This window comes from Typopeltis vanoorti, chromosome 22 (assembly GCF_054136105.1).
Source record: "Typopeltis vanoorti isolate ZY-2024b chromosome 22, IOZ_Tvanoo_1.0, whole genome shotgun sequence".
Classification (NCBI taxonomy): Eukaryota; Metazoa; Arthropoda; class Arachnida; order Uropygi; family Thelyphonidae; genus Typopeltis; species Typopeltis vanoorti.
The window spans coordinates 94414136-94442072 of NC_143570.1; the positions used below are offsets into that span (position 1 = coordinate 94414136).

Here is a 27937-nt window from a genome sequence, read left to right on the forward strand (position 1 = left end):
AAAGATCGGCTCCCTCCTCTCTCAGTGCCTGGAGTCTATGAAGTACCCTGTTCCTGTAAATTGGTGTACTTTGGACAGACAGGCAGATCAGTCATTATCCGCCTGGAGGAACATAAGTCATACATCTGCAAATATGACTATGGTCAGTCAGGCCTGGCTGACCATGTCTTGGATACAACCCACAGGATCTCATGGGAAAAAAATCCACCATGCTCCACCACAGCAAATTCAAAAAAGAGAGACTATTCTTAGAATCAGCAGCTCTCAGAAATCAACCGAATCATAACAAATATGGTTGCATTATAGCTTCCCAAGATTTGGGAAATGCTTATCACCAGAGGTCCCACTTAACATTCCAGGCCACCTACAACCACCCTTAGAGGGCGCTCCACCTAGATAGGGCTTTAGTGTCACCCACGTGGTTGGGCTTAGTATTGTGTGTTATTTGTTTTTATGTTACATTAGTTTTTTGTAATCCCTGAAGATGTCTCATTTACTGTGACAAAATATATAGGAAGCATTAAATTCTGTTTTAATCCTTTCTAAGTGCTGCATACAATCCATTAAGCCTCCAATATGATGTCCTCACAGCACTTAAGCCTCTACGCACAGATATAAGGCATTGGTTAGACTGCATGTGGACTGTTGTCTCAGATTTCGTCACCTAGTTTTCATTGTGATGTGGAAACACTAGAGAGGGTCCAAAGACATAACCAAAGTGATATCAGGACTCGTGAGTGTTGGTTATGAAGATCATTTGAGAGAACGTAGATTACAGAGGTGGATAGGAGATAAAGAGCAGACATGATAGAGACCTTGAAGTTAGTTAAGTAATTCTATCAGATTAATACAGAAGAAATTATAAAAATAGTGGATGTTAAGATGGGAAGAATGAGAGGTTATCCCTGGAAGTTGTATCAAATTCTGGTGAAGAAGGGTGTGAGGAGTAGATTCTTTACATGGAGAGTTGTGAGTGGAAGGCAGTGCCTGAGTATGTTGTGAGTGCAGGTAGTTTAAATAACTTCCAAGCTAATTATGACAAACATGTTGCTGGATGAGTGGACCTCCACAACGATGATATGATATTTGGTAACTTCCATGAGTGGGCTCCATGGAAGTTACCAAATAATAATAATAACAAAATCTTAGTGTACTGATGTATAAGCATCTTCCTTGTCCAAAACATTGGCTACCTTGTTATAGTTCCTAAGTTCATGAAACATGATCTTCCTTTAACAAATCCATGCTAACAACCAGAGAATACTGCTGTTATCAATCCAATTCTTTATTCTAGTTTTCACCAATCTCTCCAGTACTTTCACAACTCCAGATATACAGATTGGTCAATAATTTGTAGCCACAGCCTTATCACCATCTTGATGCAGTGGAACAATTTTACCTTTTTTCCCACTCTCTCCTAGCCTGTTTAATAAGATTTTAAGAATCTTATTAAACAGGCAGGTCGATTTCATTGAACATTCTCTTAAGACAGGTAGTGATATGTCATCGAATCCAAATCAAATCGTGAAACAGATAATAATCAAGCGAGTTCTTCTGTTTCTTTTTCTGCAAGCTAAAGAATTTGATAGATAAAATAAACTGAATGATTTAACGTGAAAAAAACAAAGAAATAAATAAAGGTGGATAAAGAGGACATTGATGAAATAAATGCTGCAATGTAAATTACCATATAGTAATGCTATATGAAATTCCTTGCATAGTGCTTAATGGCATCCCTCATAAAATGGAGTTCGTTGTGAATCAGAATGTAAGAGGATGTTTCGAGTTCTTATCATGTAAATTCTCGAAAAGCCATATAATTATTCTCTGAATTCAATAAGAATTTAAAAGTTAGGTTTAGAGGACAGTAGATGTTAATTTTTAATAATTAAAATTCTGCAGGGAATATAATTTTGTCAATTTCCTTTAGATGGAAAGGTGAATGATTTAATACACTGATTTGTATCTATTGTGCATCACTTGTTTATAGTAAATTCATAGTGAAAAATTTATGGAGACATAACACACAAGTTAGAATAATTACTTAACATTACGCAAGTAACAACTGATGTTTTGACCTCTGTATTGCAGTCATCATCAGGAAAATAACAAAAGTAAAATTAATCTAAATGTTTGTTAATCATTTATCCTAGCCTGATCTCTGGTAGGAAAAAAAAATAGAACTGCATTAAACAATTTCTACAGTCTTTTGTATTGAGATTTTCTTCTGTCTGGGGTTGTCCTGGTTGCTATATATGAGTTGAAGATGGGTCTTCCACATTCTTGGAATAATTAATCCACCATTTTTGTTCAGACTTGGATGATGTTTCAGCATTTCATAAGCTTCTTTGAATTTTCTTTCAAACTAGATTTTGGTACAGTGTAGGAACTTAGTGCCTTTCCAGTCAATTCTGTGGCATGTTTGAAATGTGTGGTCTGATAGGCCTGTTTTACCATAGTGGAGGTATCCAATGTGGTGTTTGTGTTCTTCTTTTCTGATTGGGATGGTGCATCCTGTTTCACCTATATAAGGCAAGTTACAGGTACACTGAATTTTGTAAACCCCTGGGTGGACAAGGTATGAAAGGAGATCTTTGGAAGGGCTAAGTAAATTTCTTAACTTTGCCAGGGTTTGAAGGTTGTCTTGATGTTGTATTTAAATAGTGTTCTATCTATTTTTCTGAAATGTCCCTAATGTAGGATATGGCTATGTCATTCTTGTAATCTTTTTTTGCTTTTAATGGCATTTGGATGATCTCGTGAACTTTTTTTTTTTTACAAATGTTTGGTTAATGATTTCAAATTCTTGATTCAGAGCTTATTCATTGGAAAAAATTGTTAGGGCTTGTTTGAAGGTGCTGATTACTCCTAGTTTTTGTGTTGGATGGTAGTATGAATTTTTATGTATGTACTGGCCTGTATATGTAGGTTTGCAGTAGACAGTGAAGGAGAGGCAGCCTAAGGGAACATGTGTGATGTTTATCCTCAGGCTGGAACATTTGTTGTCCTTGGTTTTTTTTTTTTTTACATCCTGTATTTATCTCAAGCACTGTGTTTACTCAATCTTTCATCTACTAGCCTGTTTAAATTACAATAAAATTTTATAATAGCTCTAGTTACATATTTAATATTAATAATGGCAAAAGCTTTTCTAATAGCTTCAATTTTTAAAATTGCCATCTGTTTATTCTTCTAATTTTTTTCAAAATTGATTTATGATAAGTTTTAAAAGAGGAATACCGTGAGTAGACATATCAATACAAAATTAATAATGGAAAAAACTCACGTACAAAGATTATTTAATAGTATAATTTTCCCCTTTATAATTTTTGTACGCGAGTTTTTTCCGTTATTAATTTTGTATTGATTGATTTATGATGGCCAGTCAATCAGTTTCAATATTCTGTAATCAACCTTATTTTTATTTGCCATATATAGTGAAAACATTGCTTTTATTTCCTTTATCTAACTAGCTAATCTCTTCTCATACTGTTTTTTATTCACCATAATTTTTCACCTTTCTAGCTTGTATTTTATGCTCCGGTGTGTCTGATCATTATTTACTATCTTCTAATCCCCTCCATGACAATTTCTTATCCCACTGATTGTCTAATTTTGCTTAAATTAGACAATCAGAATTAAATTTCACACCTATCTTATTGAATCCTAACCAATTCCAATGTTCAGTGAATCAACTTACAGTTCCACACACATACACACCTGAATGAAACTATCACTCACTTTACTGCCTCCAAATGATTATTAATACCAATTAGCAGTGGAGTTACACCTTATTCACATACAGTAGTGTTGTAATAATTTTTTTGTTGCTTTTTTGGAAAACTGACTTATTTCGTTTATTTCCTCAATAAAATAACAAAATCATTTCTTGTTTCTAGTTGAAAACATGAATTTATTTTAAAAAGTGTGCATCCAGATGGTCAAATATTAAAGTTTTCTTGTTACTATTTTATTTATTTAGTTAATCAGATAATTTTTTTCTTTTTTGACAATTTATTCCAATAACTATAAATTTCCTTACTAAATAGCTTAAGGAAATTACAACTTACAATAGAATATACATTAAAATAAATTTTAATGAGAATCAAATTTTAATACACTTCCAATATTTCGGCAACGTCACGTTGCCATTATCACAGGAACTTAAATACAAGACGCATACAAGCACAACACACAGTAAATGAGGGACGAAGCAAGAAGCTATTCTTTCTCCTGATGTTGCCCCCTAGCAGGCAATGTTGGTATTCTTGACCGATTGGGTGGAAGGTCTTCTGATGTAGGTTTCCCAAATTTGGGGCAGTCTCATGCAACAAATTTGAGGTTTGGATTGTTTCTTAGGGCTGAGGCTGATTCCATAAATAGCCTTTCATATTTGAATTTACTACGGTGTATTATCGTGGCTTTCTTCCATCGTATTCTATGGTGGGAATCCAGCGCATGGTCTGCAAGACCGGAGTGGCTGTATTGGTGAAACCGGATGTAGTCCTTGTGTTCTGATATCAGCTGTCCTGCCTGTTTAGCCCAAGGAGGACAGCTTACAGCTGCAAGGGACTTGGTATACACCAAGTAGGTCTGGGGGGAGGTTGGTCTTTAGTGGAGCGGATAAGGGATGCCTATTTTTTTATAAGGTCTATAACAAGAAGTAATGTTTTTTTTTAGGATTTTTAAGTAATTTTTTCCGACAGATATAGGGAATAGTGCAAGTGCATTAGCAAGGTCATCTCTTTGGCAACTCCTATAGATAGAGATGACCTTGCTAATGCTTCTGCCTCGTATCTCCACTTGGACCTGGCTCCCACTGAAGAGACCTCGATAAAGGTCGAAACTAGTCTGAGTAGTGACCCTTCCCTTAATACATAACATTATACATATCCGGAAGGAGATGTGTTTTGCATTATGGGAGATACTGAGATAGAAGTGATGTTTTCTTGCTCCACCTTTGCAACGAGTTGCCCCTGTGTTGTACCACATTACCCCAGTCCTGAAGATACTTTCAGGTGCAAACTTTGTTTGCTCACACTTGGATAAAGGATTAAACTAAATTTATTATGGTGTAGAGTCTTAATGGCTCCATATTGTTGTGAGGGGGGGGGGAAGGATTGTTGGTGAATGTATCTGCCTGTATGAGTGGGTTTTCTATAAACTGAGAAAACCAAGGTTCCATCAGGCTGGCAGGTAACTAGTGTGTCTAGGAAAGGAAGGCAGTTGTTTTTTTTCCTCTTCCAGGGTGAACTTGATTCTGGGGTGTTGGTTGTTTAAGTGTGTTAGGAAAGAGAGGAGTGCATCAGAGCCATATGGCCAAATAGCGAACACATCATCAGCATAGCGAAGCCATATGGTTGGTTTTTGTAGGGTAGAGTTTAAGGCTTTCTCTTCAAAAGTCTCCATATAAAAGTTAGCCAAGGGTGGGGAGAGTGGAGAACCCATGGCTGTCCCTTCTATTTGTTTGTAGAATTTTCTTTGGCAAACAAAATAGCCTGAGTTCATTGTGAACTGAAATAGGGCTGTGATATCGGGAGGAAATTTAGCTTGGATTAGCTCTAAGGATTCTTTGAGTGGGACATTTGTGAATAGGGAGGAGACATCAAAACTGACCATTGTGTCAGTGTGTTTGAGTGTAAGGTTTTCTATGCTGGCTTTCAAGTGGGCTGAGTTTTTTTTATGTGTGAAGGTGTGTTGCCAGTATAGTGTGCGAGGGCTTTGGCCAAATGTTGAGCTAGTTTGTATGTGGGGGAATCAATGCCATCCACTATGGGACGTAATGGCACATTTTCTTTATGCATTTTTTGGGAGTCCATATATACGGGGGGTATGGAGTTAACCGTTTTAATTTGTTAGTGACTTTCACATGCCAAGAAGTGACCTTCTTAAGGAGCCTGTGGAGTTTTCTAATTTGTGAGTTGGTGGGATTGTACTCGATAGGGAGGTAAGTAGCCGGATCTAACAATAGAGCATTCAGCTTACCTCTGTAATCCTTTTGGTTAAGCAATACTGTGGCATTCCCTTTATCTGCTTTGGTGATTATTATTTCTTTGTTTTTCTTTAATTCTTGCACAGATTTAATTTCCTTATTGGGCATGTTGGTTTTTGGTGGTTTTGCTTTGGTCAGAACACAAGCTACATCCAGTCTAATGCATGAGACTGCCCCAAATTTGGGAAACCTACATCAGAAGACCTTCAGCCCAATCAGCCAAGAATACCAACATTGCCCACTAGGGTGCAACATCAGGCCTTTTAGAAGAAAGAATAGCTTCCTGCTTTGTTACTCATTTACTGTGTGTGTGTTGTGCTTGCATGCACGTGTTTTGTATTTAAGTTCCTGTGATAATGGCAACGTGATGTTGCCGAAATATTGGAAGTGTATTAAAATTTATTTTAATGTATATTCTATTGTATGTTGCAATTTCCTTAAGCTATTTAGTAAGAATGTATAACCAACATCTAAGCCTTTCCACGAGAATTATAAATTTCTTTAAATTGCAAATAATTCTATAAAATCAATACTCACCTCACTTGTAATAAAATTAGGCATCTTTCTGTCAAGGACAGGTGAATTTGAAAGGAATCTTGAATTATTAGTCACAGGATTTGATAAGTTTGATGATAAACGAAAATGTAAGGGAGTAATTATGTCTCTTACATTTTTCTAGATAACACAAAAAGAGAAAAAAATATTATAGTGGATATTCAGCAGATAAAAAATAAAACAGTTTTATAGACTGTGATATTAAAATTTATAAATTGTATAAATTCTGTCCCCTGTAACATATCCACATACACTCGCATGTATGTGCACAGGTGGAAATTATACTTGACAAGAAATTATCTTCTAATTCTTCTTCCAAATATAAACAAAAGGAAATGTGCATATGAAAAATATAGCTTCTGTATTGATTTAGTTCCCAGTATTTCCAACATTATGACTCCCACTGATGAGACCTCAGTAAAGGCCAAAATTGAGTAGTGATCCTTCCCATCATACAGGGCAATATACACATTCAAAAGGGAGTGTGCAGTCTGATGAGATGCTTAGGCAATTTGATGTGAAATTAACAGCTCCCATATAAACGTAGCCTAATAAAGATACTTCAGATGCAAATCTTTATTTACTTGTTGAAAGTTTTTTCACTTGGTTATACTTTAAATCAAGGATCAGCAACCTTTTCTGACTCCCGGGCAACATTCAGCTTTTATTTTTAATAATCTGAAATTTATTTTTAATAATAAAAATACTTTAGTTATCAATTTTTATTATATCAATCTTAACAAAACACAGTTTATTATTTTTATGGTTATTTAGCCTATTTTTGTTTAGAGGCGTAACATGGAAATAATACCTACCTTAAAAAACACAAATATTTAGAGTACCAGATATGAAACAAGCATAAAAATGAAACTCAATGAAAAATCATTATCACGTAAAAACAAAGTTATTTAGTTTATGCATCACAATATGTGCATCTCCCTGCTTAATGTGATTGTTTTCCCTTAGTCAAATTATCTGATTTCACTTTATAACTTGAGGTGCAAATTTGAATCGAAGAATGCAAATGTTCAGTCAGTCAAGAAGCAAATTTTTTTTTTTTTAAAACTCATGTCAGAAAATGCTTGTTTGCCAATGTATTGTGCTTCCAAATGAGACAATCATCTTCTTTGCTAAACTGATTAATCCTTCAAATTTTTTGGTAAGCATTGATAAAAGTTTTGGATAATTTCTAACGAAAATGAGTTTCTTAATCTTTCATTGTGTTGTAATTCCAAAACTCACATCTGTAGTTCGTTTGGTATCTCATCAATGTTGACATTAAAAGGGTTCAAAAATAATCGCATTTCTATGCTATTTTTATGACAATCCACAAATCTTGTTGAAAATTCCGTTCGTAAATCTTCAATAATACCAACAAAAGTTTTCTTTTATGTTTGCCATCCAACTGTAGATGCAGATTTGCAACATGTTTAATGATGTAGATTTTCCTCCATCATATGTTTCTTCAACAGACATAGTTGGCGACTGCAAAAGTGTGCCAAAATCTCTGTTGTCGTCGAATGAAGTCGCTTTTGTTATCCTATTTAATGATGACTCACATGAATCAGAGAGATTGTTCTTAGAGGCGACAGAAGCCCTAAAACACACTCCAAATCTCAACAAATATGGCTGTATAAACTTGCCGAAGATCTGGAAGACAGTCATATTAAGAAAAAACTAGCACTTTTCTAGAACTCTAGTAATATATGATAGTTTTTTTTTTTTTTTTTTTTTTTTTCAGATAGAGGGCACCAAAATCAGGACTCTAGTCTTTGTGTTTCTGCTACAATTTTGTTTAAGTACACCATGTTGTTTTAGTCTCGCGTATTGTGACAGTGTTTTTGTGCTCTGAAGATGCTGGTTATAACACCAGCAAAATATCAGCATCAAGTTAATAAATTAATTATTTACTTAGTTTCTGTGTTCTATTATACCGTTAAAATAATAAACAACATGTTCGACGAACACATAAGTCTGTCCACACGTTTGATGACACACATGGTTGACTAGCGCCTAGATGCACAGCGATATCACGAAGTATAGGCATAAAAATTATTTTTAATTTATTATTCATATTATAAAATATTATTTAAATAATTCAACATACGTGCCACATGCCATGCAAGTATGGTAAACCTTTTATTGGCCACCAAAAATGCACAATTGGGCCGCCGACCCCTGTTCTAAATTAAAGATGCCAAGCAATTATATTCTTGGTTTCATCCTTTATCCTAGTGTAAGCAAACAAAGTTTGTGTGAAATCACTTAACGACTGTATAAAGAGGCTAATGACTCATACACATTCTTATGTATGAGTCATTATTTAGTTTATGGGAAGGGTCACTACCCAGATCGGTTTTAACCTTTATTCAGGTCTCATCAGTGGGAGCCAAACCCAGAAGTGATACCAAGGTTGAAGTACTGCTTAAACTTGGATTAAGGATGAAACCAAGAATATAATTTCTTGGCATCTTTAATTTATAGTATAACCAAGTGATAAAGCTTTCAACATTTATCTAATCCAGAGTATTTTAGTAATAAGGTGTGACACCTTTTGGCAACTTATATATGGAAATATGACTTCTGCATTACTTCATCCTTGGTATTAATTCTGGGTCTTGCTTCTGGCTCTCAGTGATGAGACCTCAATAAAGGTTGAAAATGGTCTGGGTAGTGACCATTCCCTTAATGCATAGTATTATAAATGTCCATAAGGATATGTACATTGCATTATGGGATACTAAGGTAATTGATGTGAAGCCATTAGCGTCTATATACAAGCTCAGTCGTGAAGTGACTTCACATACAAACTTTGTTTGCTTACACACTTGGATAAAGGATGAAACCAACAATATAATTTCCTGTTTAGTAGAATTTACTCTATGATCATGTTAAAAACATATGTGCATGACTTTGGCAGCTACTAATAATAAATTATTATTATCAATGTCATCACTTTTTTGTGATTAACAGAGTTACAATTTCTTGCCGAGAATAACGCGATTGTCCTTTCCTTTAATGTTGCACGGTGATCAGGATACATTTTTGACAAATTATAGAGACTACAACCATGTCAGAATTACTTTAATTTCCCAATTAAGGTCATCATCTGGAGTATACACACATATAATGCTGGCCTGGTTGGCTGAGTGGTTGGTGTATCTGCACTCCAGCCAGAAGTCTGCAGGTTTGAATCCCGCAAGACATGGATATTCATGATTGTCTGTGAAAATACTAGTAGTGGCGGCAGTGGTTGGCGGTAGATGAGGGTATTTGTGGTTGGTAGAGTGGTTCAGCTAGTTGTAGGGGATTGTAGGTAGGTACCCTCCCTCGATGAGTCATTATTATCCCAAGATCTCATGAAGTCAAAGACTCATCTGGGAAGTCCTTTTATCACACACACATCTCACCATACCGTGTCTTAAACACACTCAAACTAATTGCAGACACCACACTCTCAGGCAAGGCATTCCAATTATTTACAACTCTACACGAAAAAAACCTGCCTCTCACTCCCCTACTCACACCATCTTTATACAGTTTCAAGGCACTACCTCTGGTTCTTCCCCGATCTCCCACTATCTTCTGTAGAAGTTCTCCAGCATTGATCCTATAACAACCCCCTTACCAACTTATAGGGTCCACCAGACTCAGCAAATTACATCTTCTCAATCATTCCACATACTTGACATTCCAGAGGTCAGAAACTACTAAGGTAGTTTCTGACAGTCAGTCGCCTTTGGACCCTTTCCAACATCTCTTCATCCTTCTGAAAACCAGGTGACCAAATCTGGGCACAATAGTCCATGTGTGGCATAATCAAAGCCTTATACAATGGAACAAGAATCTCCCTACTTCTACACTTCAGTGTCCTCCGCATCATACCCAGAAGCCTTTGTGTTTTCTTCACAATTGCTTACACACTTGGATAAAGGATGAAACCAAAAATATTATTTCCTGTTTTGTAGAATTTACTCTATAATCATGTTAAAAACATTATGTGCTTTTGTGTTGTTTGGACTCCCTGGAGGTGTTATGTAATAATAATAATAATATATATATAGACACAAGCTATATTACATTTCAAACAGCATGCCAAAGAGACAGTATAGCACTTTTCGACATGATAGGAAGGGAAAGTGTGGTGGCAGAGTGCTGCTTATGATAAGTGATGACCTATGTCCTCTAAGAGCAGAGGCTTTGGAAAGCAGTGACACTAATGATTTTGAAAGCATATGGTGTGAGGTAGAGGTGGGCAAGAGGATATTTAGTGGGGTGTTGCTACAGACCCAGGAGCACAGAGGGTGGGGACCAAGACATGTTTAGACAGTTCAGTTTGGCAAATGGAAGACAAATGATTGTTATGGATATTTTAACTACAGTAGTATAAATTGGAGAGAGGAAGATGCATGTAGCAATAAGGGAATGGAATTTCTAGAATTCTTGAGGGACAGACATCTTAGGAAGCATGCGTCAGTGGGAACAAGAGGTTCAAGAGTTTTGGATTTGGTTATAGCATTAGAAGAGTTGATAATAACTGAGATGACATCTCTCCCACTAGTTGGAGAGAGTGACCATATGGTTTTGACTTGGAAAATGAATAGGCATGCAGGAATATCAAAGAGGGGGTGCTTAAGGGTCAAAGCTGTATAACTGAGAGGAGACCTCCACATAGCCTTTAAAGGAATGCAGAGAACCGACCAGGGCTTCTGACCTAATGTACAATCCTCACCTTCTCGTGGTGCACCCTGTTGGGTATCTACTTTGATACTGAACGAACGAGGATGGGCTGGCAATTTGGGATTTAGCCGACCAAATTGTATTCTTATTGGTTAAACCAAAATAAAAAATGATGGTACAACATGACAAAATTTCATGCCAGCTGGGGCGTCGCCCGGTTAAACAAGGCCCCCGTTGTTTTCGCCAGGGAACCAGGGCGAACAGCGAAAAGTCAGCTACTGGAACAAATCTGAAAACAAACCCCAACTCAACATCACCAGAGTTAAAGATCGGTACTATCAACGTAAGAAGCCTGAATGGCAAAGAAATGGAGCTAGCTGAGGAATTAGATAAGTACCAGATCAACATAATAGGGGTGACTGAAACAAAAAAGACCAAAACTGGTGAGATCTTTCTGAGCAATAAATACAAAATGTTATATTCAGGCAACAACAATCAAGGAAAAGAAGGAGTAGCCATAGTATTCAACACAAAATACGAGGCTAATCTTCTTGAATGGCAGTCAGTCTCAAGTAGAGTAATGTGGGCAAATATGAGAATGGGGAACTGGACAATGAGACTTATTTGTGCCTATGGTCCCACAGAAGGTTCTACTAAGGTAGAAGTGGAGGAATTTTTTGAGGCTTTAGAAAAAGTAACTGACACAATGAAAAAGGAAAAGTTGGTCCTTGTTGGGGATCTAAATAGTAGAGTAGGAAATGATTGTGAGACATACAAAAATATTTTCGGAAAATTTGGAGAAAAGAGCAAAGCTAATAATAATGGCAAATATCTGTTGGATTTCTGCTCAGGACATGGACTGGTTATTACTAACACCATGTTCCAACATAAAAATGTGCACAAATTCACATGGAGAGAAGAGGCTAGGAATAATGTGAAATGAGGCAGAGAGCAAGGATTATGAATGATATTCTGGCTGAAATGTGTCAGGAGATGGGAGTAGAGTTTGTTAATGTGTGGAATGAGTTTGAAGGACGAAGTGAGCTGTATGGGAGCGATGGACTGCATTTGAGTGGTTATGGTGTGAGTCGCTTGGAGAGACTGCTGCTGGAAGGTAGAGAAGTGAATAGAGAGAATGAATCAGATCGAGAGGGGAGTGATGTGGAACAGTAGGAGAGTAAGACAGGAGAGATTGAAGGAGTGGAAATGAATGTGGAAGTGAGTGGTATGAGTATAGAAAATGAGAGAATGGGTGTGCAAGAGGAGCAGGGAAACGGCGAGGCTCAGGGTGGACAGGGATACACAGCGTGAGAAAGGTGGATGCTCCAAGAGGAGGTGAGAGAATGTGTAGGCAGGAAAGTAATGGGATGATCAGGGATCAAAAGGAAACAGATGGAATTGCAAAGGGTTCTAAAATGAAGAAGCAGAAAGGGAAATGGCCCCAGTCCAGCATGGAGAGATCACATCAAGTGAGTGGTATCAGTGGAACTAGCTGTAGATCCAGAAATGAGTTGTTGTGTTTGTATACCAATGCTAGAAGTATAAGAAACAAGGCGGTTGAAATGGTTGCACTAATTGCGTCTGTGCACCCAGAGATTGTCGGAATAAGTGAGACATGGTTAGATGAGGATGACATCCTGACAGGAATAGAGATGGAAAGGTATGATGTGTTTCGTGAGGATAGAAGGGGTAAAAAGGGAGGGGGAGTGCTATTGATGATAGAGAAAGAGTTATGTCCATACAAGGTAGAGATGCAAGAGGGAAATGGGGCCAGTGGTTTTGAGGCAGTATGGTGTGAGATAGAGGTGAATAGAATCAAATACTTGGTGGGATGTTGTTATAGACCTGGTAATGTGGATGGTGGTGATAGTGAAATGTATAGTCAAATAAGCCAAGCAAATAAGAAAAGGGTGATCATTATGGGTGATTTTAATTATGGCAATATAGACTGGAATGAAGAGATAGCAACTGGAAGTAAAGAAAATGAGTTTCTTGAGTTTTTGAGGGATAACTACCTCAGACAATATGCAACAGAGGGCACAAGAGGATTAAGGGTCTTGGATTTGGTCATCTCATCGGAGGATGTAATTATCAATGAGGTATCAAATCATCCACCAATTGGTGAACGTGACCATGAGGTGATTACTTGGGTGGTTGCCAGCAGTGCAAGGACCCCTGTGAAAAAAGGGTATATGTGGAACTACAAGGGGGGTGATTATGAAGAGCTCAGGAGACAGCTTGCAGGTGTAGCATGGAATGAGGAGTTAGCTGGAAAAGAGATCAATGCAGCTTGGGGGATTTTCAAAAAATATTTAGTGGATGCAATGTCTAAATGTATACCACGGGTGAGAAGGTTAAATAAGTTAGGTGTGAGATGGATGAATAAAGAGATTAAGCATGCAATACAGAGAAAAAGGGCATTGTGGAGGCAGCATAAGAGAAGTGGAAGTAACCAATTTCATGAGTTCTACAAAGACCAGGCAAGGAGAGTGACTTGGTTGGTGAGAGTAGCTAAAGAGAGGTATTAACAGCAGTTAGCTAATGAAGCTAAAAAGAATCCTAGGGAGTTCTTTCGATATGTAGCCAGCAAAAGAAAGAATGATTATGGAAGGATGACATTGATTGGAGGAAATGGTATAAAGACAGCTGTTGCAGAATGTGTGGTGGAGATACTTAATGAACAGTTCATAAAGATCTTTCAATCTTGTGAATGTGACTTCATGGAGAGATTAAGAGCAGTTGATGATGGGGAGGAGAGACTGACTGTAAGTGAGGAAGAGGTGTTTGGGGAGTTGAGTAAACTAGATGTAAATAAGGCTGTGGGACTTGATAATATATCACCGCGTATTCTGAAGGAATGTGCCAGAGAGTTGACACCTGCCTTGACATATTTTTTTAATACGAGTCTTGCACTTGGTCAAATCCCTAAAGAGTGGAAGGAGGGCAAGATTGTGCCACTTCATAAAGGAGGTGATCGAACTCAAGCATCAAACTATAGGCCTATCTGTGTGTCAGGTGTTGTGGTTAAGTTGTTGGAGAAGCTTGTGAGAACTAGGATCCAGAGTTGGGTTGACAACAATGGTATAATCTTTGATGGACAGCATGGATTTGCTAAAGGGAGGTCGTGTTTTAGTAATCTACTTACTTATTACAATAAAGTGACTGCTTCCTTGGACAGAGGAGAAGGATACACAGTAATATATTTGGATTTTGCAAAAGCTTTTGATAGAGTACCTCATGATAAGTTGACAGTCAAACTAGAGCAGATGGGGTTGGATATTAGATTAGTGCATTGGATTGGAGACTGGCTATCTGATAGGTGTCAACGAGTTGTGTATGGGGGTGCAATATCCAGGAAAAGGAAAGTCACTAGTGGAGTGCCTCAGGGATCTGTTTTAGGGCCATTACTATTTAACTTGTATATTAATGATATTGGCAAAGATTTGGATGGAGATATTCAGTTGTTTGCAGATGATGCAAAGTTGGGACGAACCATAAAGAGTAGTGAAGATGTTGTGGTCTTGCAAGAAGACTTGAATAAATTGATGGTTGGGCAAGGAAATGGGGATGTGAGTTCAATGTTGCAAAATGTAAGGTTTTAAAATTTGGAAAACAAAGATGGGATGCAGAATTTATGCTTGGTAAGAATATATTGTTGGAAGTAGAGGAAATAAGAGATCTGGGAGTGATAGTGGATAAGGATCTAAAATTTAGGGGACACATCGCCAAAATTGTGAAGACAACACAAAGACTTCTGGGAATGATGAGGAGGACACTGACGTGTAGAAGTAGGGAGATTCTTGTTCCATTGTATAAGGCTTTGATTAGGCCACACATGGACTATTGTGCTCAAATTTGGTCACCTGGTTTTCAGAAGGATGAAGAGATGTTGGAAAGGGTCCAAAGGCGACTGACTAAGGGTAGTTTCTGACCTCTGGAATGTCGAGTATGAGGAAAGATTGAAAAGATGTAATTTGCAGAGTCTAGTGGAGAGAAGGAAGAGGGGAGATATGATAGAGACCTACAAGTTGGTAAGGGGTTGTTATAGGATCAATGGTGGAGAAGTTCTACAGAGAATAGTGGGAGATCAGGGGAGAACCAGAGGTCATGCCTGGAAACTGTATAAAGAGGGTGTGAGTAGGGGAGTGAGAGGCAGGTTTTTTTCCTGCAGAGTTGTGAATGATTGGAATGCCTTGCCTGAGAGTGTGGTGTCTGCAAGGAGTTTGAATGTGTTTAAGACCCGGTATGATGAGATGTGTGTGAGATAAAAGGACCTTCTAGATGAGTCTTTGACTCCATGAGGTCTTGTTTAATAATAATAATAATAAGAAGAAGAAGAAGAAGAAGAAGAAGAAGAAGAAGAAGAAAAGTCTCATTGACTATGTTATTGTTGATAGTGATGTTTTCTCCCTGGTGCAGGACACCAGAGTGTACAGAGGATTTGAAATTGGAAGTGATCACTATTTAGTCTTGAGCAGGATAAAATTGAATTTCATATTGAAAAGAATAACATGTAAGAAAGTTTTAAAGTGAATAAAAGTTGAGCAGCTCTCAGATGTAAACTGTAGACTAAAATACAGAAATATTATTGAAAAGAAAATGAAAGAGTTTGAGAACAGGAATCAAACCTTGGAGATTCAGTGGCAAACTCGGAAGGAAACATTGATTGATTCTGCCAGAGAGGCATGTGGTGAGGTTGTGTGCAAAGATAAAAAAATCAGAACTCCCTGGTGGACACAGGAAGTTAAAGAGGCAGTGAAGGAAAAGAAGAAAGCATATCAAAAGTTCCTGGCAAATAAGTCAGCTTTTACTCTTACAGAATACAGAGACAAATGTAAGAAAGCTAAACAGTGTGTAAATGGGAGGACTTTGGCAAGAATATAGAAAATAAATATCAAGAAGGTGGCAAAATATTCTGGAGGTTGTTGAAGAAGCTTAGGAATGGAGGAAAGAGTGCTGTAAAAGGAATTAGAGATGATAAAGGTGACATGAAAATGGGAGAAAAAGATATCCTTGAAGTATGGAGTAATTACTTTGAAAAACTGCTAAATGAAACAAGCAGTGATGACAGCACAGTGATAAAAAACACTGACCAGGAATGCAGTCAGGAATACATATCCATTCTTGAAGTAGAAAAAGCCATCAAAGGCTTGAAATGTGGAAAGGCAGCAGGAGTAGATGATATTCGACCAGAAATGCTGAAGTATGGTGGTATAAGAGTCTTACAGTGGCTGCACTGCATAGTTCAGAAAGCCTGGACAGAGGGACGAATTCCCGATGATTGGAGTAGAGCTCTCATAGTACCCATATATAAAAATGGAAATAAAACTGAATGTGAGAATTACAGAGGTATTTCCCTACTGAGTGTTCCTGGCAAGATCTATGCAAGAATACTTGAGAAACGGTTGAGAAGAATTGTGGAAGAAAAGCTTGGTGAAGAAGAAGATGGATTCAGGGCAAATAGAGGCTGTCAGGATCAGATCTTCACTTTACGACAAATAGTCGAGAAAGCATGGGAATATAACAAAGATCTGTATTTAAGTTTTGTCGATTTGGAAAAGGCATATGACAAGGTGCCAAGAGAGAAGCTGTTCAATACGCTGCAGTTATATGGTGTCAATGGGGCATTATATCAAGGAATACTTAGTCTTTATTTGAGTTGTGAGTCAGCAGTTAGAATTGAAGGAAGTACAGGAAGATGGTTTAATGTTAAATCTGGTGTGAGACAAGGATGTACATTATCCCCTCTGTTATTCATTATCTATATGGATCACATTATGAAGGAATGTGGTATTAAACCTGATATCAAAATTGGAGATGTTAATGTCAGCTCTTTGCTTTATGCGGATGATGTTATACTTCTAAATAAATCCGCTACAAGTCTGCAAGATTCTCTGGCTAAATTGAATAGCTGATGTAATAGATATGGTATGAAGGTCAACAATAAAAAGACAAAGACAATGAAAATAGACAGAATCATTGAAAATGCCAACTGTGTTGTGAATGGAGAACCTGTGGAACAAGTAAAACATTTCAGCTACTTAGGCACAATTTTTACTGAAGATGGTAAACTAAATATAGAAATAGACAACAAAATCAGCAAAGCTGGTATCGTGGGAAGTCAATTGAATAAATTCATATGGAATAAGAAAGAAATTAGTCGGAACACTAAATTAGCTGTATACAAGACTGTGTTCAAACCAATTTTAACTTATGGATCTGAGAGCTGGGTCAGAAGTAAAAACACTTGACCAAAGACTAGAGACCGCAGATATGAGAGTCCTGAGAAAGATTAGAGGCGTGAACAGATGGCATCAATGGCAATATCATATTAAAAATGAGGATATTAGGAAAGAACTTGACATTGTCAGCATCCAGGAATGCGTTAGCAGAGCTAATCTCAGATGGTATGGTCACTTAAACAGAATGGGAGAGGAAAGATTAGCAAAACAAGTGTTCTCTGCCAGGTTGGCAGGAAAACGACCCAGAGGAAGACCAAGATATAGGTGGATTGATACGGTACAAAGTGCCTTAGACGATAGAAATATAAGATCTGATAATGTTGGAGTCTTGACAAGTAACAGACTGATTTGGAGGAAAATTGTAGATAGAAAGTTAGTAATGATGTAATCTTTTCATGTAGTACTGTCATATCCTGTACACCCCTTGAGGGTACATGGCAGGAATTTGATGATGATGATGATGATGAATATCAAAGAGACGGAACATATGTAGAATTATAAGGCAGGTGATTATAATAGTCTAAGACGTCAACTCGGGAAAGTTTCATGGAGGGAGGAATGGGAAGGCCGGGATATCATTAGTGCGTGGGAAATTATGAAAGAATATTTGTTAGCAGCAATGGTAAGTTGTAAGCCACGAGTGAAGAAGAGGACACAATTTGGAGTAAATGGATGACAAACAATATTAAATAGGAATTGCATGCGATAAAGAGACTGTGGAAGAGATATAAGGAGACAGGGGAAGAGAAGATGCATGAAGAATATAAGACACAGGTCAGAAGAGTGACCGGAAGAGCCAGAAGGAAAGTGAAACTGGAATATAGGAGGAGATCGGCTCTAAGATCCAAAGAAAATCCTAGGGAATTTTTTTAGCTATGTGGCCAGTGGAAGGAGAAATGACTGTGGAAGAATGATATTGTGGAATAAAAATGGGAATAGAGTGACTGATGCCGAGGACATAGTGGAATTGTTCAATGAACAATTTATTGGAGTATTTCATCCTGGAGGAGTCAGTTTTAATGCTAGACGGATAAGGCAGGTTCAAAGTTTAGAGGTACAGGAGGAGAGTGTGTTTCAAATACTGAGTACTCTGGATGTCAGTAAAGCTGTGGGACTGGATGGTATTTCACAATGAGTTTTGAGAGAATGTGCTAGGAAAGTGCCTCTGACCTGGCTTTTAAATGAAAGTCTGGCTGCTGGAAAGGTGCCCAGGGAATGGAAGGAAAGTAAGATAGTGCCATTGCATAAGGGCAGTGGCAGACTGGAAGTGTCTAATTACAGGCCAGTTTGTGTGTCATCAGTAGTTCTTAAGATCTTGGAGAAAGTAGTGAAGGACTGTATACAACATTAAACAGATGAGAATAATGTTATCTACGAGAGTCAACATAGATTTGTGAAGGGCACTCTTGTTTTAGCAATATGCTAGCCTTTTATAATAAAGTTTACAAAAGCATTAGATGAGGGGAAAGGCATATACTACCATTTTCTTAGACTAGTGAAGGCATTTGACAGGGTGCCACATGATAAGCTGGTATTTAAGTTGCAGCACATGGGTCTGGTTGTCAGATTGGTCAACTGAATTCAAGATTGGCTGTCCGTAGGTATCAGAGATTTGTGTATGGTGGGGCAGTTTCAAGGAGGCAGAGGGTTATAAGTGGGGTCCGAAAGAGCTCAGTACTAGGACCTATATTGTTTAACCTTTATATCATTGACATTGTCAGTAGACTGGAAGGGGATATTCAGTTGTTTGCAGATGATGTGAAGCTGGGAAGGATTCTTGATGCAAAATGTAAGGTCTTGAGGTTTGGGAAACATCGATGGGACGCTGCATACTCTATGAGAGGAGTTATACTGGAGGAAGTAGGGGAAACAAGAGATCTGGGGTTGATGGTTGATAGAAACCTGAAGTTTAGGGGACATATTGCAAAGGTGGTGAAGGTAACACAGCAGATTGCTGCAATAATGAGAAGGACACTGACCTGCAGAGATAAAAGGGTTATCATTCCATTAAAACTCTGATCAGGCCACACTTAGACTATTGTTCTCAGATTTGATCCCCAGGATTTGAAAGGGATAAATTTACTGTGGAAACAATAAAAAGGCAGATAACAAAGATGGTTTCAGGACTGTACAATAATAGTTATGAGGATCAGCTGATGGAATGTGGACTACAGAGTTTGGTGGATAGAAGAAGGAGAGGTGATATGATTGAAACTTTTAAACTGTTGAGAGGTGGTTACAGGGTTGACACTGGGGAGTTCCTTCCCTTGGTTGAACAGCGGGAAGGAGTGATGACAAGAGGCCATTCCTGGAAGTTATGAAAGGAAACTGTGAGCAAGAGGGTGAGGAGTGGTATCTTTGCATGGAGGGTGGGTGAACCATGGAGTGGTAAAAGAGAGAACGGTCAATGAGTTTAAGGAGTGGTGTATGATAAACTGTGTTTCTTAGGAGGGACTTCCCCTCGATGAGTCTTGATAGACTGTGTCTCTTAGGAAGGACCTCCCACGATGAATGTTTCGACTCCATGGAGGCCTGGATAATAATAATTATTATTATTGTACTGGTCTGACCTCTTGTGTGTGGGGTAGGAGCTATACCCTATTTATAACATCATCAGAGAACAAATCATATATAGTTTTATTACAACAAAAGTGGTGTCCTAATTTAACATGAGTGTTGTTATATTAGAGTTAAGATTCTAGATTATTTAGAGTTCTATTTATAATCAACTCTTAGACAAAAAGAGTATGTGGGTAAAATATGTGCCTTCCATGTTCTTGAGATTTTCAGACCATCATTATTGTTAAGATTAGAGTGGTTAAGAATTTCACAGGCATCCTTAAATTTTTGCTCATACCACGTTTTGGTGTGGTGTAAACAACAGGTACCTTTCTAGTTGATTCTATGTAGAGTATTCAGGGCATGATCAGCAAAGCCAAATTTACCATAGTTATTATATTTAATCTGCTGTTTATATTTCTTTTTTGAGATAGGAATTGCACATCCTGCTTCATCTATATATGGCATATTACAGGTGCAATGAATACAGTATACTCCAGGGGTGGGCCAGCAGAGGAAGTGGATCCTTGAATGAATTGAATAAGTTCTTTAATTTTGCAAAAGGTTTAAGGGTGCATTAAAGTTATATTTCGATAGTATTCTGTTTATTTTATCTGATATCCCTTCAATGTATGGAATGGTTACAATTTTATTGTAATCTATTTTATTTTGTTTTTAAGTGAGGTCTTGTGAAGAATTTTGATGATAGTATTTTGGCTCTAGCCGTTTTTCAGGAATCTCTAAGTGCTTGTTCACTGGAACAAATCTTCGTACGAGAACAGACGATGCCGAAGTAGCATGGCAGTGAATGTGTTAAAGGTGTGCTAGAGGACAGAATGCACAAGGTATGTTTTCCAGGCTGTAAAATGAGTAGAGTGATTGAGGCATTGGATATGAGGCTGGAGCGAGCAAAAGAGTTAATAGTATTAATTGGTACAAATGATTTGAGAGAGGACAAAGAGCATATCAGTATATATATCAGGAGGCTGCTTGGAAGGATAAAAGAGAACAGTGTAATAGGAAGGGTAGTCAATGTGTTGCCTAAGTATGACTGTCATGTAAGAATAGAAAAGCTTCTCCGAAAAGAGTACACAACATCTTTGATTCTTACAAACCAACACAGAACAACCAATATTCGATACGTTGAGTTCCAATTCCTTACATTTCTGAGATTTCAGAACCAATTTCGAGAATTCTAAAGAAATATGATCTAACAGCCACTTATACACCTATTAACAAATCATCCACCCAGTTTCCATCATCTAAAGATAAACACTCAACCTTGTCTCTACCTGGTGTGTATCAAGTTCCTTGTAATTGTAATCTTTCTTACTTTGGACAAACTGGACGTTCCATAAAAAAAAGAATTCAAGAGTATCAGTCATCAATTCAACACAACAAACCAGAGAAATCTGGATTAGCTCAGCATGGATTAGAAACAAATCACGACATCCTTTGGTCCAAGACTCTCCTCCTACACAGATGTCACTACAAATTTGACCATTTATTTAAAGAAAGTGTAGAGGCCTTACTTCCATGTCCTAACTTGAATTGTAATGGTTGTATATCTATATCAAAAATTTGGGAAAGTTTAATCAGGATAACACATTAAATTTTTTTTCATTTTTTTTTTTTTTTCCACTCTACTTAGCGATATGACATCTCGGCGCATTCTATATATGAATGATCAATTGTTCATATTCCACTTTGTTTTTTTTTAAAACTATTCCTATGTAGCCACTGAAGATGGTCTGTAATATTCAGACCAAAATATTTGGCAAATTAAACATTATTCTTGTGCTAACATGTATACATTTCTAATTAGATATGATATAGACCTACAAGTTGGTAAGGGGTTATTATAAGATCAATGGTGGAGAAGTTCTACAGAGAATAGTGGGAGATCAGGGGAGAACCAGAGGTCATCCCTGGAAACTGTATAAAGAGGGTGTGAGTAGGGGAGCAAGAGGCAGGTTTTTTTCGTGCAGAGTTGTGAATGATTGGAATGCCTTGCCTTAGAGTGTGGTGTCTGCAAGGAGTTTGAGTGTGTTTAAGACATGGTATGATGAGATGTGTGTGTGTGTGTGAGAGAGAGAGAGAGAGAGAGAGAGAGAGAGAGAGAGATAAAAGGACCTCCCAGATGAGTCTTTGACTCCATGAGGTCTTGGGGTAATAATAAGAGAACAAGAATGTGTCAGAAAAGAGGTCATGATATGCAGATGGTGGTAATGCATCTGAGGATAGAAGAGCGCTATATACAAGAGACTGACAGCATTTGACTATAGAGGGGCAGAGGTATCTGGAGAGATTGTTTTCTAATGGAAGGGAAACTAAAGTTGTCAAGGCGGATGGTAGTCCTGTCACCCATCTCTCAAGTGAATATTCCCATAAAAGGGGAAATATTCACTTGGGAGATGGAAGAATCTATGGTATAGTGTAGAGTCAATTTGGGTCTATAGAGAATACGTGTAGAGTGATAATGCATTGATGTTTCTTTATACCAATGCCAGGAATATCAAGAATAATTATTATTTGTAATTATTATTATTATTCGTGACACTTCCAAGGTGTCCGAAGACTCATTGCAGGAGGACACCTACTATACAACACTCCATTTCTACTACAACACCTAACTTCTACTACCAATCACCTACATCAACGCCATCTACTGCCCACAACTACCACAGCTAGTATTTTTGTCTGTAAATTGAGTGTGTTCTAAAGGGCTGATTTGTCTGTATATGGAATGAAAAACCCGAGTTTCCAGGAGAAAAAAACCTGCTACCTCCATATGAGATCGGCTAACTCACCTTCAATTGAAAAAGTCCATATAAAGAAAGTGAATGTAGAATTGATAGCCAAAGCTTGTCCAAAGATTATAAGAATCAATAAAATGCAGTTGACAGAGGATGTCCTGATAGGAATAGAAAGGGAAGGACAGGAAGGACAAATGGTGCTGAGAGGTTACATATGATAAGTGATGAGCTGAGTACTCTCAGAGTTGAGTGTTTGGAAGGAAATGGCAATAGTTTCAAAATTGTATGGTGTGAGGTGGATGTAGGCAGAACAGGATATTTGGTGGTATGTTGCTATAGGCCAGAGAATACAGAGGGTGATGAGCAGGAAATGTTTAGGCAGATCACAGTGGATTGCAAAGTGACTGATCATTGAGAGATTTCAACTATAGCAATAATATGAATTGGACAGAGTAAATAGCTGATAGTAATGAGGAAAAGTAATTTCTGTAAAGTAATTTTTGAGAGATGTGTCAAGCAACATTTAGTAGATGGAACATGAGGATCAAAATACCAAGAGTTAAATGAGTAAATAAAGTAGGAGTGAAATGGATGAACAGTGAAATCAAGTAAGCTATGCTGGAAAAGAAAATATTATGGAGGAGATAAAACACAGTTGGTGGTGATCAGATCCATGAAGGGTATAAAGTGCAGGCTAAAAAGGTGACAAGCATGATAAAGAAAGAAAAGGTGCAATATGAGAGGAGATTGGCTGGTCAGACCAAGGTTAACCCAAGGGAATTTTTCCACTACATGGCAAGTAAGAGGAAGAATAATTATGGCAGATTAACACTGTTGGAAAGTCATGGCAGCAGACTAACAGCTGCAAAGGATATAGTGGAATTACTGAACAAGCACTTTATCAGCATATGTCTGTACTAGTGTGAATTATCTGGTACAACATATAGAAGAGAGACAAGTATTAAGAGAATTGGAAGTGAAAGAAAGAGAGGTGTATCAGATGTTGGTTGGTTTGGATGCGAATAAGTCTGTGGGAATAGATGACATCTAGTATTCTTAAAGAATGTGCATCACAGTTGGCTATGGCCTTGACTTGGTTATTTAATAAGAATCTTGCAGTGGATAGAGTTCATAATGAACTCTATCCACTGCAAGACTTTTAAATTATTTTTTTATTTTATTAAATTATTATTTAATTAAATTGGAGAGATTAGTAAGGAATAGAATACAGAATTGGGTTGATAGACATAGCATTCTTTATGATGGTCAACATGGATTTGTATAGGGCAGGTACTGTTTTAGTAATTTACTTGCATTTTATAAGGTGATAAGTGTGTTAGATAAGGGAGAATCATATACAGTAATATTCTTAGACTTTGCAAAGCATTTGATCGATTATTATATAGAGCAAACTAGATGATAAGGCTGTGAGACAATATATCACCGCATATTCTGAAGGAATGTGCCAAGGAGTTGACACTTGCCTTGACATATTTTTTTAATAAGTCTTGCACTGGGTCAAATTAATAAGGAGTGGATGGAGGTCAAGATTGTGTCGCTTCATAAGGGAGGTGATAGAACTGAAGCATGAAATTATAGATCAATCTGTGTGTCGGGCATTGTAGCTAAGTTGTTGGAGAAGCTGGTGAGAACTAGGATTCAGAATTGGGTTGACAACAATGGTATTATCTTTGATGGATAGCATGGATTTGCTGAAGGGAGGTCATGTTTTAGTAATCTATTTACTTATTACAATAAGATGACTGCTTCCTTGGAAAGAGGAGAGGGATACACAGTAATATTCTTAGATTTCACAAAGGCTTTTGAAAGATTACTGCATGATAAGTTAATAGTCAAATTAGAGCGGATAGGTTCGATATTAGAATAGTGCACTGGATTGGAGAATGGCTATATGATAAGTATCAGCAAGTTGAGTATGGTAGAACGATATCCAGGAAAAGGAAAGTCACTAGTGGTGTGCCTCAGGGGTCTATTATAGGGCCATTACTGTTTAACTTGTATATTAATGATATCGGTGAAGATTTTCAATGGAGATATTCAGTTGTTTGCAGATGATGCAAAGTTGGGACAAACCATGAAGAGGGGAGAAGATGTGGACTTACAACAAAACTTGAATAAATTGAGTGATTGGGAATGGGGGATATGAGTTCAATGTTGAAAAATCTAATGTTTTAAAATTTGAGAAACAAAGATAGGATGCAGAATTTATGCTTCGTGAGGATATTATTATTATTCAAGCTTTCATTGAGTCAAACGACTCATCGCAGGAGGTCCCTCCTAGGAAACACAATGTCTATCATACCAGTCCTTAAACTCAACGACTGTTCTCGCTTTCACCACTCTATCAGGCAATGCATTCGATGGTTCAACCACCCTCCATACAAAGAAATCACTCCTCACCCTCTTGCTCACAGTTTCCTTTCATAACTTCCAGAGATTGCACTTTGTCATCACTCTTTCCCACTGTTCAACCAAGCGAAATAACTCCCCAGTGTCAACCTTGTAACCACCTCACAACAGTTTAAAAGCCTCAATTATATCACCTCTCCTTCTATCTACCAAGCTCTGCAGTCCACTTTCCCTCAGCCGATCCTCATAACTATCATTGTACAGTCATGAAACCATCTTTGTTATCCACCTTTGTACCCTTTCCACACTTAATTTATCCCCTTCAAATCCTGGGGACCAAATCTGAGAACAATAGTCCAAGTGTGGTCTGATCAGGGTCTTATACAACAGAATGATAACTGTTTTATCTCTGCAGGTCAGTGTCCTTCTCATTATATCAGCAATCCTCTGTGTTACCTCACCACCTGTGCAATATGTCCCCTAAATTTCAAGTTTCTATCAATCATCAACCGCAGATCTCATCTCCCCTACTTCCTCCAATAGAGTAGGCAGCGTCTCATCAATGTGTCCCAAACCTTAAGACCTTAAATTTTGCTGCATTAATCCAAGAACACCCTTCATTTGCCCATCTGTCTAGATTATTCAAATCCTCTTGCAGGGCTACCACATCTGCACTATTACTAATAACCCCTCCCAGCATCGCATCATCTGCAAACAACTGAATATCCCCCCTGCAATCCACTGACAATGTCATTGATATAAAGGTTAAACAATAAAGGTCCTAGTACTAATCCCTGTGGGATCCCACTTGTAACCCTCTGCCTCTTAACTGCCCCACCATACAGAACTCTCTAATACCCATTGGACAGCCAATCCTGAATCCAGTTGACCAACCTGACATCCAGACCCATGAGCTGCAACTTAAATACCAGCTTATCATGGGGCAACCTGTCAAATGCCTTCGCTAATCCAAGAAAATGGCAGCATATGCCTTTCCCTCATCTAATGCTCTTGTAACTTTATTATAAAAGGCTAGCATATTACTAAAACAAGGGCACTCCTTCACAAATCCATGTTCACTCTCACAGATAACATTAACTTCTTCTGCCCAATACGGTCCCTCACTAATTTCTCCAAGATCGTAACTACTGCTGACACACAAACTGGTCTATAATTAGACACTTTCAGTCTGCTACTGTCCTTATGTGATGGCACTATCTTACCTTCCTTCCAATCCCTGGGCACCTTTCCTGTTGCCAGACTTTCATTGAAAAGCCAGGTCAAAGGAGCTGTCAGTTCTTTAGCACATTCTCTCAAAACTCTTGGTGAAATACCATCCAGTCCCACAGCTTTACTGACATCCAGAGTACTCAGTATTTGAAACACACTCTCCTCCTACACCTCTAAACCTCAAACCTGCTCTATCCCTCTAGTATTAAAATCTACTCATCTGGGATGAAATACTCCATTAAAGTATTCATTGAACAATTCCACTATGTACTCTGCATCAATCACTCAATTCCATTTTTATCTCACAACATTATTCTTCCACAGTCATTTCTCCTCCTACTAGCCACATAGCTAAAAAATTCCCTAGGATTTTCTTTGGATCTTAGGGCCAATCTCTTCTCATATTCAGTTTCGCCTTCCTTACCATACTAGTCACTCTCCTAGACTGTCTTATAATCTTCGTGCATCTTCTCTTCACCTTTCTCCTTATATCTCTTCCATAGCCTCTTTTTTGCATGCAGTTGCTGTTTAATAATGTCTGTCATCCACTTTACTCCAAATTGTGTCCTCTTCTTCACTCGTGGAATACAGCTTACTATTGCTGCTAACAAATATTCCTTCACAATTTCCCAAGCACTAATGATATCCTGTCCTTCCAATTGTCGAAAGTGGAGGAAATAAGAGTTCTGAGGGTGAATAGTGGATAAGAATCTGAAATTTAGGGAACACATAGCCAAAGTTGTGAAGACAACACAAAGGCTTCTGGGAATGATGCAGAGGACATTGACTTGTAGAAATAGGGAGATTCTTGTTCCATTGTATAAGGCTTTGATTTGGCCACACATGGACTACTCTGCCCAGATTTGGTCTCCTGATTTTCAGAAGGATGAAGAGATGTTGGAAAGGGTCCAGAGGCAACTGACTAAGGTAGTTTCTAACCTCTGGAATGTCGAATATGGGGAAAGATTGAGAAAATGCAATTTACAGAGTCTGGTGGATAGGAGTAAGAATGGAGATATGATAGAGACCTACAAATTAGTAAGGGGGTTGTTATAGGATCAATGTTGGAGATCAGGGGAGAACCAGAAGTCATCCCTGGAAACTCTATAAAGAGGGTGTGAGCAGGGGAGTGAGCAGGTTTTTTGCATGCAGAGTTGTGAATGATTGGAATGCCTTACCTGAGAGTGTGGTGTCTGCAGAAAATTTGATTGTGTTTTAAAGTGAGCTGTGTGTATGATAAAAGGACCTCCTAGAGGAGTCTTTGACTCCATGGGGTCTTAGGTAATAATAATATTTGGTCACCTGGATTTCTCTGTAGATTAGGTGATGATAGAGATGATTCAGAAACAAGTGACTAAGCTGATAACAGGTTTATGGAATGCTGTCTATGAGGATAGGTTGAAGGTTAGTGGGTTACAAAGTTTGGTTGGTAGGCTGAAAAAGAGGAGACATGATAGAAACTTAAATTATTAATGAGGTTTCATAAAATTGATGCAAAGGATATTTTTCAATATACGTCAAATAGAGATGGAAGTGATAAGTGTGTGGTTAGT

At 37.9% G+C, this 27937-nt stretch overlaps 1 protein-coding gene across 1 annotated transcript in view; it reads right to left on the reverse strand.

Moving 5' to 3' along the window:
• Positions 1 to 27937, reverse strand: part of LOC150094573 (integrin alpha-9-like) — a 670422-nt gene that overhangs the window by 258950 nt on the left and 383535 nt on the right. The window contains exon 17 of the mRNA XM_090411817.1: positions 6530 to 6667. Coding sequence (XP_090267943.1) covers positions 6530 to 6667 — 138 coding nt within the window. The remainder of the gene's footprint in view (positions 1 to 6529; positions 6668 to 27937) is intronic.